Source organism: Gorilla gorilla, chromosome 2, assembly GCF_029281585.2.
Source record: "Gorilla gorilla gorilla isolate KB3781 chromosome 2, NHGRI_mGorGor1-v2.1_pri, whole genome shotgun sequence".
Lineage (NCBI taxonomy): Eukaryota > Metazoa > Chordata > Mammalia > Primates > Hominidae > Gorilla > Gorilla gorilla.
This window is the reverse complement of record NC_086017.1, coordinates 108,655,471-108,677,998: the sequence shown is the minus strand read 5'-3', so window position 1 is coordinate 108,677,998 and position 22,528 is coordinate 108,655,471. Positions and strand designations below refer to the sequence as shown.

At 36.1% G+C, this 22,528-nt stretch overlaps 1 protein-coding gene across 2 annotated transcripts in view; it reads right to left on the bottom strand.

Annotated features, from left to right (window-relative positions):
• The window catches only part of CRYBG3 (crystallin beta-gamma domain containing 3), a 127,340-nt gene that overhangs the window by 76,971 nt on the left and 27,841 nt on the right, over nucleotides 1–22,528 (bottom strand). For both annotated transcript variants that reach the window (XM_031009300.3, XM_055383470.2), the window contains one exon: nucleotides 5,376–5,806. In XM_031009300.3, the coding sequence (XP_030865160.3) occupies nucleotides 5,376–5,806 (431 nt within the window). The remainder of the gene's footprint in view (nucleotides 1–5,375; nucleotides 5,807–22,528) is intronic.

Here is a 22,528-nt window from a genome sequence, read left to right as displayed (position 1 = left end):
AAATTCAGTTATCAGTATTCCAATACCTAAAAAATAAATTTTATTGCCAACTTTAAAGCAGTTACATTAAGAATTCTAGATTTGTCTAATTGATAAAAGAGAAAGTATATCTCTTTTGACATGTAAAAACTTCACCAACTGTGTCTCTTAAATACTTCTTAAATTTTAGCTGAAATAATTCATTTCAACCTATATATCTCCTGGCCCCTTAAAATACTAATGCACCAGTATTGGAAAAAATTATGTTAGTTATATTCATTTATTTTTACTGTCCATTATAAAGCACTAAAGGAGATGCATAAAGAAAAGCTTTGTGTTCCAAAAATGGTTTTAGTTGCTGCATGAATTTCAGGCTAGATCAAGGACTGTTATGAAACAAAGTCAAAACTTGGACAAGATACCATTATTTGACATTTGGGTCTTTCCCTATTGGTATTTTTAAAAAATCTAATCCTTATGAAGACAGAGCCCAATGTATTGTTTTTATTAATCTCTCTATGTAAGCCTCTTGCACAGAGCCAACTATGACATAAATATCTAATAAAAATGTGATGTCAACTTCTATGTGTAAGAAAACTAAGTACAAAATTCTGTTCTTACATATGAATCTTCCTATTGTTACATGCAATATGGAAAAAAATGTTTTGTACCAAACATTTTCTGCTTCATAATGTAGTGATACTTCATACCAATTTTAATAATGTATCATGTTTTATTCAAAGTAAGCTATATGATAATAATATTAAACATTTAATTTGTAACTACCAACAAAACCCCAAAAGTTGAATGAATGAATGAATGAATGGCAAATATAAAAATAAAACAAAACAATGAAAGAAAAAAGTTGGATAAGGCAACCAGTCCATGAAAATAGGCAAGAAGCAAAAATAGGTAAATGAATGCTATTGGTAAAATGCCATATCAAAATATGTAAGTTATTCAGAAAATACAAAAGCCTTTCAGAACAACATATGAAGATACAGAGTCTGAAAAAATGACAGGTTTTTTTTTCAAAGTTTTAACATTTCATACCTAAAACCTACTGTCAACAGGCTACAATGTTTCTTTTTGCAAAAGATCACAAAAGTAATTCTGAAGAAATCAATACCAAGAAATGTTCATGGTCAGTGGAAATAAGAGAAAAGGATCAGAAATTCATTCTAGTATAGTAAATTTAGGTCCTCTTACTGCCAACTCTCTCTTAATCAAACCTCAAAGCATTTTATCCTGCATCAATGCAACTTTTGATCCAAAAGGACTTCTAATAGACCACAGAAAAAGTCCATTAAATTTCAACTCACTATAATAATACCTTTTGGTATTGGGGTCCTTTGCAGGGTAGGCAGTGGGAATCATTGTTTTATATTTTTTAGGGCTTTCTGAGTACTTTCAAGAAGTTGGTTAAGTTAATTTATATTAAGTTACATGCACTGGTTTAAATTTCTAACTAATATGCTGCACTGGAGGTAGAAATATTATATACTTGTAATTAAAACATACATTCTTTAGACTAGACAATTATACTATATTTAAAGAATAGGAAATCAAAGTTACAAGTTCAGCTTCATATATTATAGTGAGTCCCTTCAGGTACTAATGAGCTACACTCCCTCTGCCTTTTTTTAAACTTTCCATTTTTAAAAGGTTAAGTCATGCCAACATTATGTTTTAGATCATTCTTTCATGGAGTATAGTTGAGTCCACACAATTAAATAATCTTTTTTTTTTTTTTTTTTGAGATGGAGTCTGGCTCTTTTGCCCAGGCCGGACTGCAGTGGTGCTATCTCGGCTCACTGCAAGCTCTGCCTCCTGGGTTCACGCCATTCTCCTGCCTCAGCCTCCCGAGTAGCTGGGACTACAGGCGCCCACCACCGCGCCTGGCTAATTTTTTTGTATTTTTAGTAGAGACAGGGTTTCACCGTGTTAGCCAGGGCGGTCTCGATCTCCTGACCTCGTGATCCGCCCGCCTCGGCCTCCCAAAGTGCTGGGATTACAGGCGTGAGCCACCGCCGTGCCCGACAAATTAAATAATCTTAAGAACATAAAGTTGTCCTTTAATTTTTAATTTTTCCCTAGTAAATAGAAATGCCTAAAAGCATATAGCTAATAATAAGCTGAAGGTGGAAAATTAAAAATTAAAAATCTTTTTCTCCACATTGTATTTAACAATAGGAGGAAGAGAATTTTGTACTTAGTTTTCTTTCACAAGGAAGTTACCATCGCATTTTTATTCTATATCATTTGAATTTTCACAAGCTAAACAGAGAAAAGGGAGTATTAACTTCATGCATTTTGTAATTATACATAGGATCTACAGCTTACGCTATATACCAAAGGTACATAATCCAAAGAACAGTAAGAAGAAAAGTAAAATATCTAAAAATTTCAAATATTTAAGGAAGTAGGCATACATATCGAAAATCTGAAAAGGTTTTACAGATTTTAGCCCAATACATAATTACTCATTATGTGAAGGTTTATTAAGCCTCTAGGTAACACATACGGATACGCTCTATTCTAGATAAATTTGATACACTTGATACTACAAAGGTCAACCAAAGACATGTATCATTCTTCAAAGAAAATCCTGTAATAGCAGCCTGAAAGTCATAGCTAGACTTACAGCAAAAGTATCTAATTCACACTCAGGAAAATATGACAATTATCTCCCTTTTTTACTTGCTCACTCTCTTCAAAGCATAACAGGTTGCTTTCCAAATGAGGAAGATACATTTTGTGAAACTAATGAAAGACTTTACATTTAACCTTTTTAAAGTAGTAAATAATTTTTTTAAAAAAAATCACTTGTTTCTCCTTCCCGTTAACTGTCTGCTTCTTTGCTATTCCAGAATCCCTATAAGTTTACTAAAGACAATGACAATTTCTCCATGTTGGTCAGGCTGGTCTCAAACTCTCGACCTCAGGTGATCTGCCTGCCTCGGCCTCCCAAAGTGCTGAGATTAGAGGTATGAGTCACCGCGCCTGGGCTAAATTATAATTCTTAGGCATATTGACAGCTGTCAGGAGGAAGTTGCTGAAACTGTAATTCTAAGCCTGGTAAACTGTGGGATTTTCAAAGCTAGGCCTGAAGGAAGCTGGCATCTCAGTCAAACTGGCAGTCAGGTGGTTTTTTCCTTTCCTCCTAAATCAAGAACCACCATTATTTGTTGAGGAGATTTTGGAGAATTGCCTTAAGCAATTATTCTATTTACAGGGAATTATTCTACTAACAAGTTATTATTTAGTAACAATAAATAAGAGGAAAAGTATCCTCTCTCTTTTTAATCAACTAGTACCAAAGAAAAAAAATCTGACCTAACCAATCAAAATCAAAGGAGAAAAAGTACAAACTTCCCATTCTACCCAATTACTATAACAACCTCAAAATTATCACCATTTTAAATTACTTTAAAATGCTAGATGTCAAATGTGAGCAAGCAAAACAATCATCTAAAGAGGTTGTTAGAATATTGCTGGGCCCCACTCCTGCAGAGATTCTGCTTCAGTGGATCTGATCAGATAATGTGCATTTCTAATGAGGTCCCAGGTGATGCTGCTGCTGCTCCAAGGACCACACTTTGAATAGTACTGCTTTAGACAATCGTAATCCCATATTATGGATGCAGCACAATTGAGCCACTTTTCTGCTGTCGGACATTGGTTTCCAGATATATGTTCCTATAATGTTTGAATGAACACCTTTGTACATTATCAGAAATAACCTACAAACTTAAGGCTCTTGATATATATTGCCAATTGAATTTCTAAAAAATGCTACCAATTTGTACTCCATTCCTAGCAGGGTATATGAGTGTCAGCCTTATCAACTCTGACTCACCCAGGGTATTATCATTTATTATTATTGTTATCAATTTAACAGGGGAAAAAACTCTCATTTTAGTTTGCATTTCCTTGATAATGAAAATAAATGTTTTTTCACTTATTAACAGATTAGACTTCTTTTATTTGAAAGATTTGTTTATATTGTTTGCCTTTTCTATTGGTGAGTTGTTGTCTAAATTGCTTATCAAAGCATTCTCTGTCATTTTTGTGTATAATTTTCTCATTTTCCATTTAAATTTATTATTGCTTATGTTATTTGACATAAAAGAATTTGAAAATTGGGAATAAATTTTAATCTACTGATCTCTTTATTGATACCTTCCATTGCTATTATGGTTAGAAAGTCATTTCTCACCAAAATAAAAATGTACAAATGCTGCTTTTAACTTTTTTATTGTTTTTAACATTTGTTACTCTATCTTAATTTACTCTAGTACAAAGATGAGGAACACATAATGCCATCATATTCTAGGGTTCAAGTTACATATAAGAGAGTATATTTCTAGGCTGCCTACTCTGTTCGATTTAAATGTCTAGCAAATATTACATCAGTATGACACTGTTTCAAATACCACAGCTGGATCAATATGTTTTAACATCAGGTAGAACAAGCCCCACAACATTATTCTTGATGGACAAACTCTAATCTAATTTTCACAGAGCTGTAAGAGAGGTCTGTGCCTAAATCATACGTTTACTATGAGGAATTAACTGAAAGCACCTACATGAAGCACCTGGAAACTATAAAGAACTTCCTGGAAACTATAAAGAACTGTATAACTATAAGGTAGTGCTTATATCTGACTATAATATTTTTGATGGCTTCTTCAAATAATAAATTCTCCAGCAGAGGTAAAAGTAAAATCAATAAAACAGAACCTTACTAGTTACAAATGAATACTTTTATGTCACACAAAATATCGAATGGACTCAACAATGTTATAAACATTCCTTAATTACAAAATATTCCTTCTACCTCATTTGAGAGTAAAAGGAAAAACAAGTGGATGTGTGTTTGTTAATCAAACAATGAAGAAAGTGGTGGTAAAATGCTCCTTCAATTCAAGCAATATTTTAGTTTCTTGGAGCTATGTAAAGGTTCATAAAGCTAGTTTCATGAATAGAGTCCATTTAATTGCTTTTCTTAACGGCTTTAATTAAATTTTACGGAACAAAGATATTGACAGAATAAGAAGATAAACCTGAGGACCATTTTCCCCGAAAATGCACATATTGAATACATTGCCTGTCCTGACACAGGAAGAATCCAAGCAACAGAAAACATTACCATGCAGGGAAAAAAAAAATCTTTTACTAAGACAAATTTTGCAGGCCCTAGATTACCTGTATGGTTCTCTGTACCATGATTGATTACTTGTATGGTACAGAGAATCATACAATTTCTTACCCAGTAGTAGGGACACTACAGAATATCTTTTCCAATCCCACCAATTACTAGGATTAAAGCTAAAGCTCAAAAGCTAGGTCCAAAAAGCTCAATTTTTTTTGGTTCAATGAAATTTTAAACTTACTTTAGCAAATTAGTGGTTTCTTGGTCACTGTCTTGTGTTGTAGCCAAAGAAAAAGCATCTGAGAGTTCGGATGAGTTAGAGTCTTGTTCTTCTGTTGGATGTGTCTGGGTTCTTAGGGAGCCACTGAAAATCTCTCTCTCCCTTTTGATCCCGTCTTCATGATGGTCACTGGGATTTTGTAAATCTTTCTCAGTTTTATCCTGGTCATCTTTGAAAGAAGACTGCTTAGCTTCACCTAGAGATGATTTCCCCGAGATATTGAATAAGTTACCAAGAAACTGAAAAAAGCTTTCTTTTGGCTGTCTGTCACTTTCTCCTATTTTGGTATCTGAAGTGGAACTGGAAAGATCATATGCCTTTTTGGGATCTTCCTGCACTGGAAGAGTGACTGGCTTCTCAGCATGGTTCCTTTTGTCCTCACTTTGGCGAATCTTTGAAAACAAAATAGACAATAATAAGCATCATTATTTAAATAATGAAACAGACTGATAAGCTATTATAAAACAGATTCTGTGTAGACACCAGGGATACATTTGTGAATAAGACTAATGGCTTCTGTTCCTTTGGGCAGTTCACAATCTACTGAAGAGCACAGTAAGCATGACCTTTAAAAAGCTATACGGTAAATGTCATGAGGGGAGAAGTAGTTCTACTGCACACACGGGAACCCAGACCATGAGCAACTAGTCCAGACTTGGTAGAAGTGAGAGCACAGAAGGTAACTTGGGGGATGCTTCCTAGAGGAAGTACACTCTTTAAAGAGGACAGAAAAAGTGACTATGTGATGCTCATGCATGTGTGTGTGTTTTTAGTGAGGTGTCAGCTCCTAAGGGAGTTTAATATGACTGGAGGTTAGGGTACGAAAATGACAAAAGTGAGAGGTAAATATGGAGAGAGACGTAAAGAGACCACAGTAAACCTTATGAGTATTTAAATTTAGCCTTTATTATTACAGAGATAAGGGAGAGTATTTCAAGTTCTTGGTACTTGAGATAACACCTCAACAGACCTCATCATTTCAGCATTGTGTTAACCCATAAAGCTAGCACAATATGAAACATTATTCAAGAAGATGAGGAAAAGACAGTAACATGGTACTTCAGTTCAGAGAAAGAGCCCACTGGTGACCCCTTCCTGGTAAAACAGGAAGTCCTGATACATAATGTTAATTCAAACCATGGATAGCATTGGGCATACCTGAAGACAAACACTTGCAGAAGTCCATTTTGCCTGCTCATAGTTAAGTTACTGGTAAAGCAAACTCACATTAATGCATACTCTGTATGAGGAAAAACTGAGCTGCTATATCAGAGTATGTTGGCATTCCACTTCATGCTATTTCCAGATTCTAAAAAGCTTTAGGCCCATGAGCCAACTCACCCTGCCTTCCAAACATGCTCACTTACGTAATTGTAAAAAGAATGCCCATCCTACAGTCTCTGTCACCTATTATGCTCACTAGCCCTTATAAAAGGAAAGCTCAAGTGTGAGACAGAAAACAATCAGGACACCAAGGCAAAACCACCTCAGGGCACTTTAGGTTCACATGACAATGTTTTATAAGAATCTGATCTTCCAGAAGGCAAGAACATCATAATTATAATGTCATTTTTTCACCTCATTCCATGTTTTGATCTAAGTTCAAATTAGTATAAAGGAGTATTTCACTAACCTTTAAAAAAGATTTAGCATATGAAAGGCTGAGAAAATGTTTAGAACCTATTAACTCAGCAAACTGATTGCAAGCAAACAATATTTTTAAATTTGTTCCCACAGGTGTCAAAGGGGATTTCTGAGTAAGCACATGGCATCGTTTGATGTGTTAGGATTTAATACATCTTGTGAGCCTCTACATTTAGAATATCACCAGCCTTCTAGAGACACTGCACGTGTCACCTTTCACTAGTTTCAACTACAATTTGATTCCAGTTGTCTCCACCTCACCCGTCCAACCTTTTGCTCATTCTGAGAGCTGGCACTATAAGTCACCTGTGCCCTCTCCTCATATAAACAGCATTAACAACCTCTCAGTTTGGCAGTAGAAGATATGCTAATTGACATTTTGAAAATGGTCATTTATATGAAAGATATACATTTTTTGTTAACAATTTGGTTTATTGTAATTTTTAGCCACAATATTTCTCCCCAGGTCAAAAAGAACACTGGAACATGAAAAGAACAGTAATTAATTCTTTTCTATAAGTAGTATGAAGTGGCTGCTCATCCTATGTTGCCACTTGAAGAAAGCGAACTACAGGCTGCTCTTTAAAATATCATAAATATCCTTAAAATGCTTTAGAAATTTGCAAAAGAGTCTTATATAATCTGGGCAATGATTTAAAAGAAGAAAATGAACAAGATTACCACTTTTAACATCATTAAAATCTCAAAACAGTAATTTTTGTCAAAAATGTATTTATCTCCCCATTATTTTTACTTGCTCATTCTTTTCAAAGCATAACAGGTTGCTTTCCAAATGAGGAAGATACATTTTGTGAAACTAATGAAAGACTTTACATTTAACCTTTTTAAAGTAGTAAATAATTATTTTTTAAAAAAAAAACACTTGTTTCTCCTTCCCCTTAACTGTCTGCTTCTTTGCTATTCCAGAACCCCTATAAGTTTACTAAAGAGTATTTTTTAGTTCCCTTAAATGTTTTAGTTGCTTAATTTTTCCCTCATTATCTTACGAGAAATGCGTATTCGTAATTAAAACACCTTCAACAACAAAAAGTTTCTGAATTTAGAAACAAAAAAGTAGCAGGAAAAATACACTGCTATTCAAAGTAAACACCTGCAATAAATTATGTATTTATAGAATTAAAATTTTAAGATTGATCTAAAGCAGTTGTTCTTCACCCTCAACCTGTACAAGTTCAGCCTACCTACAGGCCCTCATCATGCGGGCCCTATATCTGTCTGCCAACAGGACTGTCTACCATTGTAGCAATGAATGAGTAGAATGAAAGCACTCAGGACTCAGGCAAACATTAACAAAATGTTCATTCTAGTTGCTCTCCAAGATTTTGGTATTATGTGTATACTATATGAATGTTACTGATGAAGGCATATGTATCTTTGGAATTTTCAATGTTTTTCCCTCATGTTCAATATGTTGTAATGCAGTACTCTTAGTCCAAATGCATTTCTCTATCTACTCTCTTTGCTATGTTGGGGCCCAACGCAACAAAATACAGGAAAGCATTATGTATACTGATTAATAAGATTTAGCTGAGGTCTTCAAGGAGCTTACAAGCTAGGAACATACTCATCATTATATTAATATCACTGTAGGGGGCTTACAAGAGATATGTACACAATGGAAGACATAATTAACGAGTGGGGATGTAGAGAAACCTTCTTTGCATAGAAGATAACATTTGAGCTTAATTCGAAGAGTGTTAAGAGTATTCTAGACACAAGCCATAGTATGCACAAAGACACAGAAGTTTGAAATATGTTTACTATGGCAGGGATATGGCTGATGAAGATTGGAGCACAGAAGATAAAGAGTTTGATAAGATGACCAGTTAGAAGTGGTGGGTGAGGAATAATATGGTCACATATAACTGAGTTCTCTAAATCAGACAACAATTTGATTAGGTAAAAAAATGGACATGGAAAATAGGGAGGTGAAAATTAGGGCTCTGGGTAAGAGGCAGGTAGGGCAACAAACTATTTAGTTGTCAAATGTGAAATTTTTGGTCCCTTGTGATACAAAAGTTGAGATGTCTGATAAACAGAGGCACAATTTAAGAATGTAGTTTGGCAATATACAATGTGCGCAGGAAAAAAAGAGGAAACAACAAAAGATCCCTATGGAAAAAAAAGATTACGAGGCAAAAACAATGAAAAGAAGAAACCAGTGAAAGAGATAGAGGAGGTCAAAACCAGACCAGGTTAGTCTCTATAGAATACCAGAGATCTCCAAAGAAACAAAGAACACTTCAAAAGGCAGACAGGGGTCAAGAATGCCAAATGCCACTGTGAGCTCAAGAAAGATGAGGACTATCTTCCTCACTAGTCTTCAGAAACATCAGGCACACACCCACCTTGGGAATTTTGCCTTTACTCTTCTCTCTACTTAGAATGTTCATCCCCCAGATACCTATATGACTCACTCTCTCTCGCCTCCTTCAGACCTTTACTTGAAAACCATCTCACCAATGAAAATTCTCTCAGCATGATCTAAAATAGCAGACCCCTCCACTGTAAAACTGCCTAACCACTTTCTGTTTTATTTTTCTTCTTGTACTTACTATTATAGTAAATACACACACAACACACACCTACAACATTTAATATGCGTTTCCTCCTTTAGGATGTAGCATCCACAAGGCCGATTTTTATCTATTTTATTCACTGCAGTATCTCTACCACCTTGAAACATGCCTGATAATAAGAGGTGCTCAAATGTTTGTTAGAGTAATAAATGAAGAAATGGAAAAGCCTTAAGAATGCAGGAGAAACAGTCATAACAGTTCAAGAATTCATGTGTTCAGTCCAAAACTTGAGGTGCTAAAACAGTGAGTAGCTAACAAGGAAATAGGAATAGTCATAAGTAGACGGTAAACCTTTTCAGAGATTTTTAACTAGAAGGAAGGAAAGACAAAATCCATTTTAAGTTCCAGGACAGAACTTACTGTTTTGTGAATCAGCTCTACACTTGTTGGAAAGGGAGTGACTATGGTATAAAGAGATAGATGACAGGTTCCAGAAGGAAAGCAAGGAAGTGATGATATGAAGAGAACAATATAATTTCTAATACTTATAATAAAGACAAAGTATTAGCATTGGAGAGAAGGACATTTTCTCTGCCAAGTAAAGTGGCAAGGAGAGTGGCTAAAGCCTTATAAATTCTGTAAGTGAAAAGACAATACGGTCCAACAAATGGCTCTGACTTCAGTAAAGTGAAAGGAGAGAAAAGCTGAAGGAGAGACAAAAAGGTGAAACTAGGATTTGGGTTCTCAAAATTTAGAGAATTTGAAACAATGTTTCTGGGGAATGCAGCCCCAAATGAACAGGCTAAAACTAGGTAAACAAAAAAGCAGTTAGGTTCAATGTAAACTTTAAAGTATTGATTCATTCAATAAATAATCAACAAGATACTATTCTGGGCATTTAGATGCAATAGTGAAAAATGTACCAAAATCCTGGCTTTCATGGTACCTACATTCTAGTGATGTCTGAACTTTTTTGCAGGTCTAATTAGCAGTATTTTGTCACCTCCTTAAGCAGCCGGTAGCATGTGGTGGGTGCTGTGGCACCTGGTATAGTAAACAAGATCAACATGTAGACAATGTTGCCCTGCCCCCTTGAGCAGTGGAACTGCTAAGCATCAAATGTGCACCCTCACCACAGGACCCAAAAACAGGCTGCCAGGAGCCTGACACCACCAGTGACTGTGCCCCTTTCATCAGTGGAGCTGAATGGCATACACACACCACTCAGAAACTGGGAACAGGACTGTTAGGTGACTACTGTCACTGACGATACTGCCCCCAGCAAAACCAAAGCCATATCACTGCTTCCACAGACCCACATAGTCTAGGCCACTGAAGCACTCACAGATGTTGATGACAGCCCAAAAAAACATATTGTGACTACACTACTTTATCTACCTAGAACCAAATCCAAAGCCAGACACCATGTACCACATCTGTAAGAAAAAATCTTTCCCTACAAAAGCTACTCCATAAAATTGAAGGAGGTACTTATTCCACCAGATGCATAAGTAACAATGTAGGAATACAAGAAACATGAAAAAGCAAGAAATGTAACACAAAGAAATACAGTAATTCTCCAGTAACAGACAACCAAGAAAAGAAAATCTATGAAATGCCTAAAAAGGAATTCACAATAATGATCTTAAGTAAATTCAGCAAGATACAAAAAAATACAGATAGACAATTCAATAAAATAAGAAAAACTATTTATGATATGAATGATAAAGTCAACAAGATAGGTGTCATAAAAAAGAACCAAACAGAAATGTTGAAGCTGAAAAAATTCAGTGAATAAACTATACAATGGAAAGTATCAATAATAGATTAGATGAAGCAGAAAAAACTTCTGAACTTGAAGAAAGGCTTTTTAAAACGATCCAATCAGAAAATAAAAAGGAATAAGGAAAGCCTAGGAGGAAAAGAGATGGGAAAAGGCACAGAAAACCCATTTAATGAAATAATAGCTAAAAACTTTCTAAGTCTTGGAAGAATATAGACATCTAGATCCAGGAAGCTCAAAGTCCCCAAATAGATTCAACCTCAAAAGGTCCTTTCTGACGCACATTATAGTCATACTATCAAAAGTCAACAAATTTTCTAAAAACAAATATTTCTAAAAATAGAGAAAAATGTCAAGTCTCATACAAAGGAATCTCCATCAGAATAACAGCATATATCTTAGCAGAAACCTTATTGGCAAGAAAAGAATAGACTGATATATTCAAGTTGCTGAAAGAAAAAAAAAAAAACTCAACTAAAAACATACCCAGCAAAGCTATCCCTCAGAAATGAAGGAAAAATAAAGTCCCTTCCAGACAAACAAAAACTGAGAAAATTCATCACCACTAGATAGACTTTAAAGAAATGCTTAAGGGTGTCCCACATTTGGAAGCAAAACATTATCTACTATCATAAAACTACAAAAGTATAAAGCTCACTCATAGAGAAGATACATAAATGAGATAAAGTAATCAAACCTTATCATGATAGAAAACCACCAAAGATAAAACATAAGAAAGGAACAATGTATATACGAAATGATCAGAAAATAATTTAAAAAATGACAAGAGTAAGTCCTTATTTATCAATAATAACCGTAAATGTAAATGGTTAAATTCCCCAATGAAAAGATATAGATTAGCCGAATGGATAAAAAAACAGAACTCAACTATATGCTACCTAAAAGAAACTCACTTCACATATAGAGACACACACAGAATGAAAGTAAATGCATGGAAAAAGACATTCCATACAAATGGAAGCCAAAAACCAACTACAAGTCAAAAACTGCAAAAAGAGACAAAGAAGTCCATTATATAAAGGATAAAGGGACCCATTCAACAAGACGATGTAACAACTGTAAATCTACATGCACTCAAGACAGGAACACTCAGATACATAAAGCAAATAGTATTAGATCCCAATATAATAATAGCTGGGAACTTCAAAATCCCACTCTCAACTTTGGACATATCTAGACCAAAAAAAAAAAAAAAAACTTAAGGAAATCGCGGATTAAATTTCACTATAGACCTAACAAACATTTATACAACATTTCATCTAATAGCTACAGAATACACATTTTTCTCATCAGCAAATGGAATATTCTTCAGAACACACCATATTTCAGGCCACAAATTAAGTCTCAACATATTTTTTAAAAAATCAAAATCATACAAAGTATTTTTTCGACCACAATGGAATAAAACTAGAAATCAATAACGAAAGAAATTTTGGAAACTGTACAAACACATGGAAATTAAACAACATGCTCCTGAATGACCGATGAAAAAAGAAGAAAATTAAAACATCTGTTTCATCAAATGAAAGTAGAAACACAACATACAAAAACCTATAGGATACAGCAAAAGAAGAAGAGGGAAACTGATAGCAACAAACATCAAAATAAAAAAATTATTTCAAATAAACAACCTAACAGTACACCTCAAGAAACTAGCAAAGCAAGAATAAGCCAACCCCCAAATTAGAAGAAAACAATCATCAGAGCAGAAATAAATGACATTCAGACTAAAGTATAATACAAAAGAGCAATGAAACATAAAGTCGGTTTTTTATATAAACAAAATTAATAAACCATTAGTCAGACTAAGAAAAAAGAAAAGACCCAAGTAAAATCAGAATTGAAAAAGGAGACATGATGACCGATACCATCATAATACAAAGGCTCACCAGAAATTTTTGTGAATAATGATACACCAACAAATAAAAAAAACCTAGAGGAAATGAATACATTCCTGGATGTTGTGGGAAGTCAGGGACCCCAAACGGAGGGACCGGCTGAAGCCATGGCAGAAGAACGTGGATTGTGAAGATTTCATGGACATTTATTAGTTCCTCAAATTAATACTTTTATAATTTCTTATGCCTGTTTTACTGCAATCTCTAAACATAAATTGTAAAGATTTCATGGACACTTATCACTTCCCCAATCAATACCATTGTGATTTCCTATACCTCTCTTTACTTTAATCTCTTAATGCTGTCAGCTGATGAGGATGTATGTCACCTCAGGACCATGTGATAATTGCATTAACTGCGCAAATTGTAGAGCATGTGTGTTTAAACAATATGAAATCTGGACACCTTGAAAAAAGAACAGGATAACAGCAATTGTTCAGGCAATAAGAGAGATAACCTTAAACTCTGACCGCTGGTGAGCTGGGCGGAACAGAGCCATATTTCTCTTCTTTCAAAAGCAAATGGGAGAAATATCGCTGAATTCTTTTTCTCAGCAAGGAACATCCCTGGTAAAGAGAATACGTGCCTGGGGGTATAGGCCAATAAATGGCCCCCTTAGGTGTGCCCGTATCTTATGGTCGAGGCTGTAGGGGTGAAATAGACCCCAGTCTCCCATAGCGCTCCCAGGCTTATTAGGAAGAGGAAATTCCCGCCTAATAAATTTTTGGTCAGACCGGTTGCTCTCAAAACCCTGTCTCCTGATAAGATGTTGTCAATGACAGTGGTGTCCGAAACTTCATTTGCAATTTTAATTTCGCCCCAGTCTTGTGGTCCTGTGATCTCGCCCTGCCTCCACTTGCCTTGTGATACTCTATTACCTTGTGAAGTACTTAATGTCTGTGACCCACACCTATTTGTACACTCCCTCCCCTTTTGAAAATCCCTAATAAAAACTTGCTGGTTTTTGCAGCCTGTGGGGCATCACAGAACCTACTGACATGTGATGTCTCCCCTGGACGCCCAGCTTTAAAATTTCTCTCTTTTGTACTCTGTCCCTTTATTTCTCAAGCCAGCTGACGCTTAAGGAAAATAGAAAAGAATCTACGTGACTATCGGGGCAGGTTCCCTGATACCTGGACATATACAATCTACCAAAATTGAAGCAAGAAGAAACAGAAAACCTGAACAGACCAATAACTAGTACCAAGGTTGAATAAGTAATAAAAAGTCTCCCAACAAAGAAAAGCCCAAGACTACACAGCCTCACTGCTGAATTCTACTAAACTGTTAAAGAACACCAATTATTCTCAAACTATTTCAAAAAATCGAAGGAGACAGAATTATTCAAAAATTCATCATGCAAGGCCATCATTACCCTGATAACAAAAGCAGACATGGACACACAAACACACACAAAAGAAAACTACAGGCCATTACCCTAGAATAACAAGATGCAAAAATCTCCAATAAAATACTAGCAAAATAAATCCAACAGCACATAAAAAAGATTATATACCATAATTAAGTTGAATTTATCCCAATGATGCAAAGACAATTCAACATATACAACACAATAAACATCACATCAACAGAATGAAGGATAAAAACCTTTTGATCATCTGAAACAGAAAAACGTTTAATAAAATTTAATATCCCTTCTTGATAAAAACTCTCAACAAATAGGTACATAAGGAATGTACCTCAATGAAATAAAGGCCATATATGACAAATCCACAGGTAACATCATAGTAAAAGTAGAAAAGTTAAAACTTTTCTGCTAAGATCTGGAACAAGATAAGGATGCCACTCTTACTACTCTTATCCAATATAGTACTGGAAGTCCTAGCCAGAGCAATCAAACAAGAGAAAGAAATTTAGGGTCCAAATTTGTATAGAGGAAGTCAAACTGTCACTGTTGGCTGATGATATGATCATGTTTCTAGAGAACCCTGAAGACTCATCCAAAAAGCTTCTACATCTGATACATGAATTCAGTAAAATTCCAGGATAAAAAAAAAATCAATGTATACAAATCAGGAGCACTGCTATACCCCAACAACGACCAAGCTGAGAAACAAATCAAGAACTCAATCCATTTTACAACAGCTGCAAAAAAAAAAAAAAAATACTTAGGAGTATACCTAACAAAGGAGGTGAAAGATCTCTACAAAGAAAACTACAAAACACTGCTGAAAGAAATCATCAATGACACAAACAAATGGAAACACATCCCATGCTCATGTATGGGTAGAATTAATATTGTGAAAACGACCATACTGCCAAAAGTAATCTACAGATTCAATGCAATTCCTATCAAAATACCATCATCATTCTTCATAGAACTAGAAAAAACAATCCTAAAATTCATATGGAACAAAAAAGAGCCCACATAGCCAAAGCATAGCCAAAGCAAGACTAAGCAAAAAACAAACAAACAACAACAAAAAAACAAATCTGGAGGCATCACTTTACTTGACTTCAAACGACACTACAAGGCTATAGTTAACAAAACAGCATGGTACTGGTATAAGATAGGCATGTTGACCAAAGGAACAGAATAGAGAACCCAGAAATAAAGCCAAATACAGCCAACTGATCTTCAACAAAGCATACAAAAATAAAGTGGGGGAAAGGACAGCCTATTCAACAAATTGTGCTGGGATAACTGGCAAGCCACATGTCAAAGAATAAAACTGGATCCTCATCTCTCACCTTATACAAAAATCAACTCAAGATGGATCAAAGACTTAAATCTAAGATCTGAGACCATAATAATTCTAGTAGATAAAATCCATAAGACTCTTCCAGACATTGACTTAGGCAGAGAGTTCATCACTAAGAACCCAAAAGCAAATCTAACAAAAACATGTGAAAAAAATGCTCAACATCACTAATTATCAGGGAAATGCAAATCAAAACCACAATTGTGATACCACAGTTGTGATACCACAATATTTAAGTATGGCAAAAAAAATGACCATCCATAATTAAAAAATCAAAAAATTATAGATGTTGACATGGATGCAGTGAAAGGAGAACACTTTTACACTGCTGGTGGGACTGTAAACTAGTACAATCATTATGGAAAATAGTACGGAGATTTCTTAAACAACTAAAAGTAGATCTACCATTTTATCCAGCAATCCCACAACTGGGTATCTACCCAGAGGAAAAGAAGTCATTATATGAAAAAGTCACCTGCACTCACATGTTTATAGCAGCACAATTCGCAATTGCAAAAATATGGAACCAGCCTAAATGCCCATCAACCGAGTGGATAAAGAAAATGTGTGTGTGTGTGTGTGTGTGTGTGTGTGTGTGTGTGTATTGTATGTGTGTGTGTGTCTGTGTGTACATATACCGTGGAATACTACTCAGCCATAAAAAGGAATGAAATAATGGCATTTGCAGCAATTTGGATGGAGTTGGAGACCATTATTCTAAGAGAAGTAACTCAGGAATGGAAAACCAAACATCATATGTTCTCACTTATGTGAAAGCTAAGCTAAGAGGATGCAAAGGCATAAGAATGATAAAAATGGACTCTGGGGACTTTGGGGGGAGGGTGGGAGGGGAATGAGGGATAAAAGACTACACATTGGGTACAGTGTACACTGCTTGGGTGATGGGTATACCAAAATCTCGAAATCACCACTAAAGTACTTATCCATATAACCAAACACCACCTGTGCTACTAAACTATTAAAATAATTAGAAGAAATAAAAATGGGCAATTAATCTGAACAGACATTTATCAAAGATGACACACAAATAGTCAACAAGTACATGAAAAATGCTCAACATTGCTAATTATCCAGGAAATGCACTTCAAAACCACAATGAGATATCACACCCCAGTTAGAATGGCTATTATCACAAAGACAAAAAGTAACAAATGCTGGTGAGTATGTAGAGAAAAGGGAACTGTTATACACTGTTGGTGGGAATATAAACTGGTACAATCATTATGGAAAACAGTATGGAGGTTGCTCCAAAAACCAAAAATAAACTACTATGGGATCCGGCAATCCCACTTCTAAATATACTTCTAAAGAAAAGGAAATCAGTATGTCAAAGAGATATCTGCACACCCATGTTTATTGCAGCACTATTTACAACAGCTAAGTATGGAATTAATCTAAGTGTCCATCAACAGACAAATGGAAAAAAATGTGGTTTATGTACACACAATGAAATACTATTCAGCCATAAAAAAGAATGAAACTCCATCATTCGCAGCAATGTAGATGATCCTGGAGGACATTATGTCAAATGAAATAAGTCAGGCAGAGAAAGAAATACTGCATGGTCTCACTCACATATGGAAGCTAAAATAGTTGGTCTCATAGAGGTAGAATGGTGGTTACTAGAGGTTGGCAAGGGTAGAGGAGAGGGGGATAAAAAGAGGTTGGTTAATGGATACAAAATTAAAGCTAGATAGAAGGAATAAATTCTAGAGTTCTACAGCACTTTAGGGTAATTACAGTTAACAATTATTTATTGTGTATTTTCAAATAGCTAAAAGAAAAAAATTGAGTGTTCCTAGGAAATGGTACATGTTTGAGGTTACGGACATACTAATTACCCTGATTTGATAATTACACATTATATATGTGTATCAAAATATCACTCAGTACAGCATGGATATGTATGATTATCTGTCAATTTTTATGTGTCAATTTTTTCAAAGCATCTGAGTAGAAAACACGGAATGGCCAGGTAATTCTTCCTTTACTGTCTTTAGCACCTGGCTTGGTCCTCCTTTCTACCACAGGCTTTGACTTCATTGTGCATAACAAGTACAACCCTTTAGACCACCCTGACTCCCCACCCCACCTGGGTTCCTTGGCACTCTCAACTCCAGTGCCCTCCACTTCCACTCCCCGCTTCCCTGCCCCTTTGGCTAACCCTCGCCTTTGTCCTGACCCATAACTGCACTGCTTCGGACTCTGCATCTCAGGCATTCCCCAGTGTTCACACCTGCTCATCTTTCCAGCTCCCTTACCAAATTGTCCTAGGTGTACCCATCACACCAGTTCTCCTACCTCATCACAGCTTTTGTCCTGGTTCTTACTCTGTCCCTTTCAGTTCCAAAAAAATGTTCCTATCTTCTCTATCCAGATCTCAAATATGGCCAATTACCTCAAAGCCTCTTTCTTTTGTTCCTTGGTCACCCCTATCCAGAAAACTCCAGATTTCTCTTTTCCAAACAGGTGACTGAGTCTCACCTAAAAAATCTGCAGGGATATGCAGAGCTATACAGATTCAGGGTGCCAATCATTCATGATTTACAGCCTCAGCTCAAAACTGGTCTGCAACCTTTCCCCATTTTTCACAGCAGCTATTTCAAACCTTTCTCGCATCCTTTTAGCCATCCCCTCAACTATCCCATTCACTCGCTCAGAAGAGTATCAGAAAGAGTACTTCAGAAGACCTCAGAAAGCCTTGTTTTTTCAGAGACACTCCCTCACAGTCCTGACTCCACCTCTTCTCTACCTGCATCACAGCAGCCACAGCAGCAACAGCAGCAGCAGCATCTAGCCTACTTCCTTCACTGGCCCTTGCAATAAAAGGAGAAAGAATTCCACCTCCCAAAGCTAATTCCTTCAGCAGGGCATCAGTTCATAATCCTTGGTGTCCCTCAGGAACCTCAGTTGCTGATCTGGCCCTTCTGTGAGATTCTACCATTCAAAAGTATATCCAGAGACAGCCTTCTCCTCTGTCCTCATTACTAACCTCGTTACAAAGGAGTTACCAACCCTCCCTGTTTCTTTTCCTTTACTCCCAATCACTTCCTAAGTCCAGACAATTGGGCTACCTCCCCAATAATCCTAACCATGACCTTTCAGGGACACCATTCTAACGACTAATCACTCCAATGGACTGTTCTTCTGTCCTGATCTTATATGATGTGTCTGCAGAATGTGAGACTGAATCTCTTCCTGAAAACCATTCTTCCTTTAGATTCCATCACTCTGAGGTTTCCCTTCTTACTCTGAGGTTTCCCTTCTTACTCTCTGAATACTCTTCTCCATCTCTTTCACATTCACTTCTTGTAGCCATCCCTCATATAACATGCTTCTCCAATTTCCAGCCTATATCAGCTTTTCCTTCATGCTGTTATGAAATCTCTTGCCCACAGACTCAAATATTCAGATGATGATCCTCAGATTAGCTCAGACTCCTAAACTACCAACCAGACATCTATCTCCATACCTGGATGCTTCACTGGACCTCAAACTCAAAACATTCCAAACTGAACTTGGCCACGCTATGTCTCCTTTCTTCCTTCTTCTATAAAGTTTAAAATTCCCACTTGTTAAAGTCAGAGAAAACATTAGGACACCATCACCATAACTGCGCCCCCTAGAATAGTGTTATCGGTGGCCTAACCGGATTTGTTGCTTCCACATCTGTTATCCCCCACTATGTTCTCCAGACAAAAACCACAGCAATCTTCTAGAAGCCAAATATGATCATTCTTAAATCCCTCCAATGGCTGAGCACTGCCATCAGGATAAAATCCAAGCCCCCTGGCATTGCCTTCAAGGTCTTGGTGGATATAGCCCCCATGGCTTTCTCCAATTTCATCTCTTACCACTCACAATGCTTGCAATGCCTACTGTCTTCACATGCATTACTATTCACTATCTCCTCCTTCCTCTCTCCCTCCCTACCTTTCTTTCTCTCACACTACTGTGTATCTTTGCAGAATGCTATTTCCACTGCTGGGACTTATCCCTTGCTCTCTTTGCCTGGAAAATTCCTTCTACAATTCCAGTTTTTCAGGACGGAAATTACATTTACGTTCTTCCAGTGTATATCCCTAATATCATATGTCTGCCTTGACACCACAGGGTGTAGGTAAACAATAATCTTACATACTTTCATCATGAGTAGGATTATTACTGAAGTTATTAACGGTAACTAAAATTTGGCATTCATAAACTAAAACCCACTCCTTATTAAATTATTCTAGTTAATGTTCTACTAAGACATCTGGCTGCTGCGTATTACTTGGAAATTTTGCCAAAAGTTGAAATTCCACCACCAATACTTGAAATTCACAATTTTGAGAAAAATGCTTTATTAGTTTATTATTGCTGCTATCTTGAATTACAGCTTAAATGATGCTAAAATCTTTTTTTTTTTTTTTTTTTTTGGCAATCTCGGCTCACCAAAACCTCCACCTCCCAGATTCAAGCCATTCTTCTGCCTCAGCCTCCCAAGTAAATGGGATTACAGGCGCATGCCCATCATGCCCAACTAATTTTTTTATTTTTAATAGAGACAGGGTTTCACCATGTTGGCCAGGCTGGTCTCCATTTCCTGATCTCAAGTGATTCACCCGCCTCAGCCTCCCAAAGTGCTGGGATTACAGGCTGATGCTAAAATCTTAAATCAAAATCAGTACCTTTATAAAAGGATTTCATCGTGGTGGGTTGTCTGATTAACTCCTCAGTGAGTACTGATATATATTCATGTCAATATTTTTCAATAAATGGATTTTACAACTAAATTTGTAAAGATGAACTGTTTATACTCCTATTGTTAAAGTAATTTTGCTTCAAAGATAACATTAGATCGTTATCACAGAGTTATTCTTTTCACTAGAAAATGACAACAGGCAAGGTAGGTAGGCAACTACCTTACCTTAATGCAGCTGGTTATAGTTTAAAACAATAAGCTATTTGCAACTTTTATATCATCACACATCAGTGTTATGATCAGTTCTAGGATGTAATTAATAACTTATTACCAAGATTATTTTAAAAGCTAAAATTTTACCTTCTAAAAATGTTCTGGTATAGAATTAAAGTTATATCTGGGGTGTTACTTTCACTGTTTTCAAATCCATATAATTTTTGATAAAGAGATGTAGTTATATGTACTATTAAAATAAGTGCCCTTAACCACAGGTGACCCAAAACAGTTACCTCTCATATGTATCAGAGAAAAAATATGGGTGAAATTGCTGATCTAAATAAGAAAAGTATGAGTTATACAGTATCAATGGGTATGCATATGAAGGAAGGGCTGTTGATGGGCCTTAGTTCAATGGGAAGGGAGATAAAATACTAGATTCATTCCCAGGTGTCAAGATTGGGTAGTGTGGTGGTACTTCCAGAAATAGCAGGAAGCTAAAATAAAATGAGTTCAACTTTGAGTATGTCAAACTTTATACTCAGAGACATCTGAGAGGAGAGGTCTGTGAAATAGCAGGCTTTATCACCCTGAAGCTCAGGATATATGCTGGGCTAAAGGAACATATATGAGCTAGTCACTGGCCAAGATGCAGGCAGAAATCAAATCAACCAGGGCAGGTATACAAAGAGAAAAGAGAAAGGAACAAGAAAAGGAATGGCAGGAAAGCCATTCCCTCCTGTTATGATATAAGTATTTCAGCAAAAGCACTGGGCCAGAATAACAAATGCTTTTGATTCTCTAAGAGCTGTCTGGCGCTCACTCTCGTGTTCCAGAATCAGTATCTGACACCTGTAAAGGCAAATTTTCTCACAAAAATCTAGAGCACATACATGATCCTTCATATTCAGTTTCCATTTTGATAAGATATTCCATCATACCGCAATGTAGGAACATTCCAGGTATACCATAGTTGAAGCGGCTGCAAATCAAACCAGATACCTTACAACACAATCAATTCAATAACTACAAGATGTCAAGTCCCCAGACTACCATCAGCCACAATGACAGGCTTAAGCCCTGGCAGTCCATTTGGTCAACTGGACAGCACAGTAACACACAGCGCATTTTCCATTTCGGTCACTCCAGTAGCACTCACATTTTTTTTTTAGAAGCAATCAAGAGGCAAGATTTTGACTTCCAGCTAAAGTTGAATATGGTATGCCTTCTTGTATGTACCTTCTTCTCAAACGTTATGCAGAATCAATATTTCAAATATCTGTCTTCTATACTATTCACCCAGAATAAATCACCACCATTTTCAAGCAAAGGTTCACAGTATTTCTAAGTTTTAGCCAGACTTTATATGGCAAGAAGGCAATCATTTTACCAAGTGCCTACTCTGTACCAGGCATTGTACAGTACTTAACATGTTATCTTAGTTAATTCTAAAACACCTCTATGAAATAAGGACCCGCCCTACTACAGATCAATAAACCAGGCTTCAGAGAGGTTAAATAAATTTCCCAAAGTTACCAAGCCACCACCTGGAAGATCTAGGATTTAAGTCCAGGCATATCTCGT